Below are 10,693 nucleotides of genomic sequence, written 5' to 3'. Positions count from 1 at the left end.
GCTCAGGGTTTCATTCAACTACAGAGTTAGACCCATAGAAATCAATGAACAAAGTTAGCTGCGTCTATTTATTTCAATGGGCCTACGCTGAGTAGGACAAGCCTTGAACCCTCAGCCTTGTAAACCATTGGAGGGACGTGAATAATGTTGAGGGGTATTTTAGTGGGTAAATTAGGCCCAACTTGAAACTTCGGCTTGCTTTTCCAATTTGGGGGGGGGGGGTGGAGAGAGCTTTTTACTCATGCATTTCCACCTTCTGCTAAGGCTGGTTTTTGTGCTTTTGCTCCCCCTGTTTTGATATAGAAAGCTATTTCTGATTGTGTTCTTTTTTAAAAACAAAACAAAAGCCAGCTTTTAAAAATCTTGCTTCACATGTGCAGCACCCTGTGACTTACTAAAAGAGTGTGTTATTATGATGTGTCTCCTCCCACACCACAGGCCCACACACTGGTGCCTTTAGATAGGGGAGTCTTCCTTTGATGTTTTTTAATCTCCCTTTCATCATTGGAAAAGATGTGGCAAGGAAACTTCTTTGTTTTTAACAAAAAGCCCTCACATAGGAATTTATGGCATAGGAATTGGTGCCTGTAAGGAAAGCCCAAGTTTTTGCCCTGATTGCCCCGGTATCACGCGAACCCCTCATGGGGCATCCAGAATCATAGGACCATCATGTTAAATGTCAGGTAAAGAAAAACTGGAGGGATCTGTTGTGATTTAGTTACGAGGGCCCGGGGCGCAGCATAGGGTGTGTGTGTGTGCCAGTGGGGCCATGGCCCCAGGCACACATTTTTTAAGGGGGCATGAACCAAGCACATCCCTCACAAGCACCCTCAGCACAGCCCGACCTGGTGTGACTCTCCACCCGCCAAGGGCTGTGTTAGATGGCCAGGCTCCCCGCCCCCCCCCTGCAGGATGGACAGGCCCTTCTTTGCTCCGGTGGGGGGGGGGTCGGGTCGCTCCAGCAGCATTGGTGGCAAGGGCTGGGCTGGCGCTCCCTGGCCGGCGTGTGTGCATGCGCCCTCCGGCACGCTTGCCCTTGCCCACCCTGGGCACCACCAACCAACGCTACGCCACTGTATGAGGGAGTAGCCCAATGTGAAAAGTGAATGGCATCTATCCGCTTTCATTAAAATCTTCTGCACCACCAAGCTGTCCTTTAAAAGCCCATGGAGTACTTGCTCATTTTCACATTCTCACTTTCAAACTTCTGAATCCAGTTCCCGAAGAGACCCCCTTTTGTGCTAGGCCAAGACTGGCATCTTTCAGCATGACATGATATCACAGCAGACAGAGTCAGTGGCAGTCGGATGCATGCCACTTCTGCCACATCTATTTATGGTGTGTTAGTGCACACAAAGCAATGACGGAGTTGTGTGTCTGCGTTTGACATATTGATTGGCATGTCCAGGACACAGAAGAATGAAGGAGGGTGCAGAGAGAGGGTCAGAGGCAGAGATTGTAAGAGGGCACATTCGAGGTCTGTTGTATGGAATGGACCAATAATTACTTTATATTATGTTCATAACTACCACGGCTAGCACCATCACCCTACATCGTTGGGCATCTGCCAGGGCCCCAACACCCTGGTGTGGGCCTACTGCTGATTCCTGCCCTGGGTCCTTTAAGAAAAAAATGACTCAGTGCCTGGGAGGCCTCTCATCTCAGTCTTTTAATTGGACTCAGCTGGTGTTTTAGGTGGCACTCCATAAACAGATTAAGGGTGTGAGCTTTGCCATCTACCACCCAAGGTATCCTGAAGGAAAGGCGAGAGGTCCCAGTGGAAGAAGGCAGAAGGTGCAAGCTGAGGCAGTGCAAAAGCACTACAGGTCTCAGGTAAGAGTGTCACCCCTTTAAATGTCCTGCAGCTCTGCTGAGGGACTGGTTCTGCTCAGATATATAAATGCTAAGTTAATGGTTGGACTCACTGGGAAGATTCTGGTTTCCTTGTTGCTTCCTATGAGGTCTAGGTTTTCTTCCGTTAGGCTTGATCTCTATACCTGGTACCTACAACTGAACGAGTCCAGTTGAAGGTAATATCGTCCCAGTCTTGCTACTTAGCATCATGAAGGCTCCTGGCTTGAGAGTCAGGATGTTGCCCGAAACGAACAGCTGAAAACATGAAGAGAAAGTGACTTGGTAACCCAGGAAGTAGATGTTTGAACCTGGGTCACTACATCACCCCTGCTTTCATCAGCCACATTTCTGAACATCACCACATGTACACTGAAGGGTTTTGTTTGACTGTCAATAGGTAGCAAGTGCTGGTGTTGGTTAGGTTTTCCCATGGTATTGACTTGAGGCTGAAGAAGTGTTTTGTGGGAAAGAGGCTGTCATGGGCTTAACTCTCTGCAAGTGATCATGGCAAATTAAACAATCTATGTCCTTTTAAACTGGGGAGGGGGTATCATTTTTGTTCCTTATTATGATATGTATTTTGTGTTTTTATGTTGTAAATTGCTGTATGAACCTCAGGTGAAGGGCGGTAAAGAAATTTAATAAATAATAATAATAACAACAACACATGCCCATTGCATACCCCATGCTGGCTCTGTATTCGTTCCTGTAAAGACTTGGAGATCTGTTGCCAGTCAGAGTGGACAACACAAAGCTACATGGACAAATGGCTGCCTTGCACCAAATCAGATTTCTATCAGATATAGAATAAAAGTGTGCGAAGTAAGTAAATATATGTTTTTGACAATTTTTGTGTGCATTTTGGCCGCTAATTTCAGCTTTTTCTCTCTAGTACAGAATTCAGATTCTTGTTTTTAAGTGTAATACACACATCCTTTGTAATAAGCATTAAATCATTGGGTCAGCCCCACTCCTTAATGCAGTTTTGTGTTCCTCACTAATGGCTAAGACTGCTAGCAATTTCGGTGGACGCAATGTGCTTTATTGCACTGCTGACTCAGCCTCACTTCTGGTCTGTGCTCAGTCCTTTGCAGTTTTTCTCATGTCTTCAGAGTAAATTTGATAGGCACAGGAAGTGTCATTAGATATTGAACCGAGAGTCAACAAAAAGGAACTCTTCTTCTAAGAATGGTACATCACTACCCCCCCTCCCGATTTTATACCATATGAACTAACGCTGGTGGAAAAGATGTTTGCTTGTTTCCTTCTCTACTAGCCATCTCATGCTGCATTGCAGAAATAACAGCACACACACACGTTTTTTCTCAACAGGAAAAAAAATGAATTGCACACATTGGCAGTGTAATTATTGATGTCTTCATCCATTCACTGCCTACCAGAACATTAAGAATTGCCCCCATCACTAAAAGTCACATTTTGCATGGCTACTAGTTTAGTGTATTTATGGTGCATGAGTCACTGAGCTTTCTCCTGATTGGCTGGAAATTAAACACCCCTGGGACTGTCAGTCAGTTACAGCCATTCTCAGCTTCATTCACAGATTTATTTCGCTTGCACACAGGGAAATTCATTCAGAAAACTTCATTCATAAAAACTGCAACATTCTCTTTCTTTTAATCTTCCCTACAAATAAGCTACCATGACCTGGCTACTGAGGAAAACCTACGGATGACTTGAAAGGCTGCTGGAGATGCTTCACTGTAATATTTCCACTGACTGATGATGAATCTGAAGTCCAATTGTACCGGATCATAAATCTACGAGGAGTATTTTGCTTATTGTGGTGCTAAAGGATTTTTCAAGAATTACCAGGGTTTCACTGAGAGAAACTGAGTTTCATCTGCAGAATTATTTAACATGGGATCTTTTCACCTACATTTCTGTGAATTAAGAATTTTTAAAATCGCATTTTTTCCCCCGACAGAGAAATTCAGCATTAATATGCTAATGAAAAATCTCCTTTCAATGCTGCTGTTCTAGGAAAGGTAGAAATTTAAACTCTCTTGTGCTGTTTTGATATGAAATACTGTAGTGTTTTCCTTTCTCATTTTAAATATATTTAGATAAAATTAATTGCAGCCAGGGTTTGACTATTGCTAAAATGGGGCTATGGTAGTGAGAGGTCAAAGCAGAGCTTGCTTGCATGCTCAGAATAAACGGTTGTAGTTTTCTCTGGTGTACCTGCATGCATGTGTGTGTAAATTTAATTCAGATTTAATTCCAAATAGCCAGATGTCCAGACAGAGCGAGGCTCAGTTTATTAAAAGGGAGAAGTCACCTGGGAACCTGACGAGGACACCAGTGACAACCAAATCTGCTCTTTTCTTCTTTCTTTTCAAAATAGTTCTGGTTTGCCTAATTCCCTATTTCTTTCTCTTATTTATAAAAAGGCGGCCGATTTAGAGAAGGGTGGGGTAGGGAAAGAGAACCCAGTTGCAGAACTTTGAAGGCTATGAGAGAACGCATTCCACACAGCCTCGGCGGACACATACTATATGTAGGACTGTTGAGAGACCTAGGAATGCTTCACAGGGCTAAGTACAGTCGTTTTAAAAATGAATCCCTCACATCCCTGGAGGAAGATGTGCAGAGCTGTCCTTTGCACCTTAAAGGCTCTTCGTCTTCTCATTCCTCAACGCCTAACATGCCCATTGAAGATGTCACCATAGGAACACCGGACAGCTCTCTTGCTCTGTGCACCTTGATCCCTCGGATGGCTAATATCAAGCTGGCCAACCCTTCCACCTTACCAAGCTTCAAGAACTTCTGCCTACGGACTAAGGAGGTACCAAGAATTAAGCTCACCGAATGCCAAACTGTCCCGAGCAGCCCAACCTTGCCAGAAATCAATTTAACCAGCTGCCTGACTGCTTCTTATTCCCGGGGAAACCCAGACAGGCCAACAAAGGCCAAAACAAATATCCAAGAGGACAGTTTCTTGTCTGGCTCTGAGGAATCGGCTTTCATATCTAAACAGGAAAAAGACTTTAGGCAGAGGGGTGAATCCAGTTTGGAGACTGGGATCTCATACGCCGTCCAAGTAAGTTGCTTCTCAAAATGTCTCTTTTTTCTAGTTTTTGACATGGTAGATTACCTGCTATTAAGAATTTAAAAGCAAGACCAACTTGGGAATTATGTGGGGTGCTAAAAAGCGTTGAAAGCACTTTAGTTAAAACTATCCCAATTCTTGCAGCTGTTGTGCAAAACAAAACAAAATGCCAGTATTATTATCCTCATGCAGATGTGAAGACGGAGGCTCACGGTGTAGCTTCTTTAAGACCATTTTGTGATGTGAGTTGGTAATATTTGATTTCAGGATTTCCTGGTTTATGGCTCACTTGCTAGCTTTTATCCTGTGCCAGTGCATAACCCACCTCGTCTTAAAGGTCTGGGTTGGATTGCAACAGAAAAGCTAGGCAGAGAACCATGCAATGCTGAAGACATTTCTTCTCTCATACGGTGGTAAAAGAAATTCAGATCTCCCTTTTGGGCTGTGTGTATTCACATGTAGGGAAGCAGACTGGAGTTATTTTTAAACCAGGTATGCATATGTCTCAGCTGCGTACACACTACACAGCATGTGCAAAGCACATTGTCTTTCAGAAAAGACTGGGGGACGGTAGCTTCTTAAGGGCTGTTGGGAATTACAACTCTGTGCATGGTAAGAAACAACAACAGTGCCCAAATTTATTTGAGGGGAGGAAAGAATGTGCTTTAAAGGTATAGTGTGAACATTTTATGTATGTTTTATATTTGAGATGTGCGTGGAAATGTGACAAACGGCGTGTCGTGTGAGAAAACAGTCTCAAGATGCATGATGACCTAAGCCATGAGCTAGTGCGCTGAGATAGCTGTTTTAAAGACATAGTACAAGGTTTCCTGGTGCAGACTAGATCAGCCTGACATCTGACTTGACCTCTTTTCTGCATAGTGGTATGGGTCGGCCCAGAAGAAGAGAATAAGTTTGTGGACAGGGGTGTGGAGCCACTTGGAGGAGTGCCAGTGCCAAGGTCATGTTACCCGAGGAAATCCCAAAATCTACAACACTACAACTGCTGGTCACCCAGCCATAGCTAAAAGGGTTTCCTGGGATGAGGGGCACGAGCAGGGATGGGGAGCTTGTGCACCCCCTAGATGTTTTGGACTACAATTCCCATCATCCCTGACCACTGGCCATGCTGCCTAAGGCTAATGGGAGATGGAGTTCAACAACATCTGTAGGGCCACAGTTTCCTTATACCCTGCATAAGAGAGGGAGGAAGAACATTGCAGAGGGGGTTGTATGTTGTTCGAAAATGACTCATGAGTCCAGGACTTCTCAAACATTTTAAGTGGAACCAAGCTGTAAATTGACTTTACTGGACCCACTTGTATCTCTGCCTTGTGAGCCCTACTTTCCCCCTTTGTAACACTAAACAGGAATATTGCGTAAAATGCTTGGTACTGAGGAAGTTTATATTTAATTTTCAATTTTAATAGAGAACGCAGCATGTTCCCCTCTTTGGATGTTTCTAATCCACATTTTTCTTTATTGTTTTTGTGGGGGGCAGGGGGCAAATAACATGGGTATTACTCTGAGTAGGCCCATTGAAAGTAGACATGCCTACTTTGAGTATGAGTAAGACGGATTAGAACCCTATCTATTTAAATAAAATTTAAGGATGGTATTATACATGAAATGAAGGAGGGAGTAAGAGGGTTGCTTCCTTCTGAAAGAAAAATGGCATTGAAATAAGGGAAATAAGGAGGCAATATCCTGATTGTGCAGCCTGCTTAGGAGCTTAAGAATCACTGTGTTTCTCAGACTGCCAGAGAACTGGAATGTCCAACGTTTTATCATTAACCCAGAAGATGAAGCCCTCAGCGCAGATCTCCCAGTATCCCTTCCCTGCCTAGAACAAATGAAAATTACAAAACAAAACATATGCCCCAAAACAACTTTCCCACTTGTGCATGTCAAAGATGTACAAGCTTCCATTTTTATTTTTTCAAGTCAGTTTCAGGGCAAATACCTAAAGATCAAATGATTTGGATTGTCACCCCTGTGTTTACCATGCAGTTGGGTTACATTCCATCTTTCTGTATAAAATGCACTCGGGACAGCTTGGGCATGTTATGCAGTTCGTGGCTGCACAGCTTGCGACGCGCTGAGCAAAATGTTGATGTGTGATGTCCTTCCATGTGCTCTGCAAACCCTTATGTTCTTGCAGACCCCAGCTAGCGACAAAAAGCAGGCATATCCATGAGCATAGGGAGCTGCCTTACTGAATTGGACCACTGGTTCATTGAGCTGAGTAGTATTGCTTGCACATAATGCCAGTGGCTGTTTAGAATTCCAGACAGGAGTCTTTTCCCAGCCCAACCTGGGGGTGTCAGGGATTGAACTGGCGACCTGCATCCAATACAGTACAGAAGTTTTCCACCCAAGGTACAGCCTTTCCCTTTCTGCTCCTAGTGGGCCCCCTTAGAATCATAGAATTGTAGGGTTGGAAGGGATTCCCAGGGTCAACTGGTTCACTCCTTGCAGGTCAGTAATGAACACCCGCATATCATATCGCTGCATTGCAGGGGGTTCGTAGATGATCCTCAGGGTCCCTTAAAACTCTATTCTATGTCGCCATCAGTCTAGCAGGAAGTTTGGGCTGATGAGGAAGGATGCTTGCACGGTGTTCCCAAGCAGCATCAACCTCATTGCAAGCCTTTTTGTTGTCGAGAAGATGCTATTTTGTCTCCTCTTCACCCTCTGTGATTGCCACAAAAATCACTGAATGCTATTGGGACTGTCACACATTTGAACATGTTTTCACTTTAGTTCTTAGCCCCCTTTTCATTCCTCTTTATTTTATTTGTGGGAGAGCAAGATTCAGTTTTTAGCAGGTCTGGATTTGGATTTTCGAGGTCTCACTTTAGATCTCTCTGCTGAGCTCAGACTTTTTTTGGGCAGCCCTGGTCCTGTCAATATTTCACAGTGCAATCCTATACACGTCTACTCAGAAGTGCGTGCCTCTGAATTCAGTGGGGCTTACTTGCAGGTAAATGGGTACAGGACAGCAGCCTTAAAGATTCAATTTCTTCGTCATTTTGTGAAGCAGGAATAGTCTCGAAACAGCTTTTAGGGGAAAATATTGTAGTGCAGTCTAGGCAGCTGGTGCTGTTTTGGCTTCAGAATACAAATCAGGTTAAGACAACAAGATATGCCACTGGGCCAAATTCTGCTGACTAGCCTACAGAGGTTTGCAGGTGTTTGCAGAGCCAAGCAGTCCTCCTAGCAAGTCAAAATGCACATCACTGGGATTTTTCTTTGAAGGAAACACAGTGCCCAGATTAGCTAATCCTGACCTAGCAATAGGTTCTTCCCTTGATGGGGGATAGTTAGATCCTGAGCAAAGGCTGCCCATCTGACTTAAAGAAAAAAAACCAGACTGGAAAATGGATTCCACGCAACATGCTGGCCCCAATCCAGAGATCTTCATGCCTTCCATGATGGGGGAAAGCTCCCTTGCCGAACAGCTGGCCCAGACTGTCAGCTTTGATAGCACTGATCACCTGTTACAGCGGGAAGGGGGTGCTAGGCATGAATTCCCTGCCCCTAAACAGGTGTTCGCTGCTGATCAGAGCTGACAGTGTTATCTGTCTGTTTGACAAGTGTGGATAGGGTACACAAAAGCATATTGGGTGCATCAACATTGTGTGCATGTGAGCACCCATTCAGGTGGGCAACCTGCTGAAGCTCCATTTCTGAATGTATATTTCCTCTCCTGGATTGACCTCCTAGCTTGATCAAGGTGCCCAACTTCCATTGTGGTTGCAGAAGTAAATGGGAAAGGTGATACCAAGAGGTTTGGAGAGAATATTTCCCCGTTTATAGTTTGGCTATAACTTAAGGCAATAGCATCATAGTGAATTCTGTTAGCCTATTCTGCTTTTGAGGCAGATTTTCTGCATTTACGTGTTCATGTGTGTGTTATGGAGGAAGAGAGAGGAAACGTACAAAACTAAATTTATTTTTCCTTTCAAGTGAGTGCACACCAAGAAGAAGATCAAGTGTCTCTTGATGGGATAGAAAGTGATGCCTTAATATGTTCGTTCTCCGTCTCTCATATCAGAGGTTAATTTTGAGGCAGCACTCTGCTCTGGGAGCATAATAATGCTTAGAATTTAATTCTGCAGAAAACCAACTTAAATAGAACTGATTAGAAAGTTCTGGTAGCATCTGGGGATAATTAAACTAATGAAGGTGAAAAAAACAGGAGTATCAGGAAACACAAAGTGGCAGGTGCTTGGTGATCAAGTGCGTCAAGGAATAGTTAGGGATTTCACAGATAGAAATCAATGTTTCCCTGGGAGAGGCATGAATTATGTGAGAAAAAATAATATATTTATTGTTACTTTCATAATTATTAGATGTCATTCTAGTATTTTCCTTCTTTTTTGGTATTCCTCCCCCCTCCCTAATGCTCTTTTGTATTTTGGGGTAATAAAACTATACATAAAAGAACTTCGAACACATTCTTCACATATATTATTGCAGTAATCTTTAAAACAACTCTGCATAGTGTTGAGGAATTGCTGCATGCGGGAGGGATGGAGCACATGCTTTGCACAGACAAATGTCTGCTTGGACCTGATCACACACCTCCTTGTCCACTTCCTCAGCCAAAACTCATGCAACAAAAGTGGGCAAGCCAGTCTCCCAGAAAACCTTGCCAGATTCAACTGCAGCAATAGCTGAGCCCGAGTCTCTCACAATGCCTCACAAACACATCACCGTGGGCTTCAGAGAGCACGTAACAAGAGACCAGGCCATCTCAAAAAGCACCCGCTGGATAATACGCAGAGGATGCAATGGAGACTGAGAAGGAATTATCATAGATAGGAACACAGAAAGTTGCCTTACACTGAATCAGACCATTCGGTGGTGGAATTCCCCATCAAATAATTGCACCTGTTAGGCCAGCTAGTCTTATTTGCATACCCTGTTTTCTTCTCTCTCAGTTCCTGGCAGAGCAAAGCCTTTGCTGCACCAGTGGTTTCTTGAGAACCACATTTTCCACTCCCCACCTCTGCCTTGCTTGCCCACCTCCTGCCTACGCTTGCTTTCAACTCTTTCCCAATATGGATTCTGGCAGAATATTCAAGCTGGTTTTTTGAAAAATGCATCAAATTGCAGCTGATTAACAATAAGAAGCTGTCTTCTACTCAAGTCAGGCTGTTGGTCCATCTAGCTCAGTACAGCCTACACTGACTGGCAGCAGTTCTCCAGTGTTTTAGTCAGGGGATCTCTCCCAGGTCTAGGATTGAACCTGGGATCTGCTGTGCACAAAGAAGGAACTCTACTGTGGAACTATGGCCCTTCCCCATATTAAATTACGGGCATTTGAATGTAAAAGTTCTGCAGGCAACAGCGGTAGACCTGCATTTAGGCAGAGTTAGAGGTCAGCCTCAAATGGTATGAGGGGTGGGAAAGAGCTGCCACCCATCTTATCCTCCACAATAATAATAATAGTTACAGGTAGGTAGCCGGGTTGGTCTGCCGTAGTCGAAACAAAATAAAAAAATTCCTTCCAGTAGCACCTTAGAGACCAACTAAGTTTGTTATCCGTATGAGTTTTCGTGTGTATCTGAAGAGGTGTGCATGCATATGAAAGCTCATACGAGTAACAAACTTAGTTGGTCTCTAAGGTGCTACTGGAAGGAATAATAATAATTTTATTATTTATAACCTGCCCATCTGGCTGGGTTTCCCCAGCCGCTTTGGACGGCTCCCAACAGAATATTAAAAACACGATAAAACATCAAACATTAAAAACTTCCCTAA

The 10,693-nt window shown here is 43.9% G+C and overlaps 1 protein-coding gene across 1 annotated transcript in view; it reads left to right on the top strand.

Annotated features, from left to right (window-relative positions):
• The first annotated feature begins 1,915 nt into the window (after nucleotides 1–1,915).
• Nucleotides 1,916–10,693, top strand: part of SHC4 (SHC adaptor protein 4) — a 55,520-nt gene continuing 46,742 nt past the window's right edge. Inside the window, exons 1-2 of the mRNA XM_079953544.1 lie at nucleotides 1,916–2,446; nucleotides 2,678–4,915. Coding sequence (XP_079809670.1) covers nucleotides 4,328–4,915 — 588 coding nt within the window. The 5' untranslated portion in view covers nucleotides 1,916–2,446; nucleotides 2,678–4,327. The remainder of the gene's footprint in view (nucleotides 2,447–2,677; nucleotides 4,916–10,693) is intronic.

This window comes from Podarcis cretensis (genome assembly GCF_951804945.1).
Source record: "Podarcis cretensis genome assembly, chromosome: 14".
In the NCBI taxonomy this organism is placed as follows: domain Eukaryota; kingdom Metazoa; phylum Chordata; class Lepidosauria; order Squamata; family Lacertidae; genus Podarcis; species Podarcis cretensis.
Note: the sequence above shows the minus strand (reverse complement) of the source record. Positions and strands in the feature narration are given on the sequence as shown.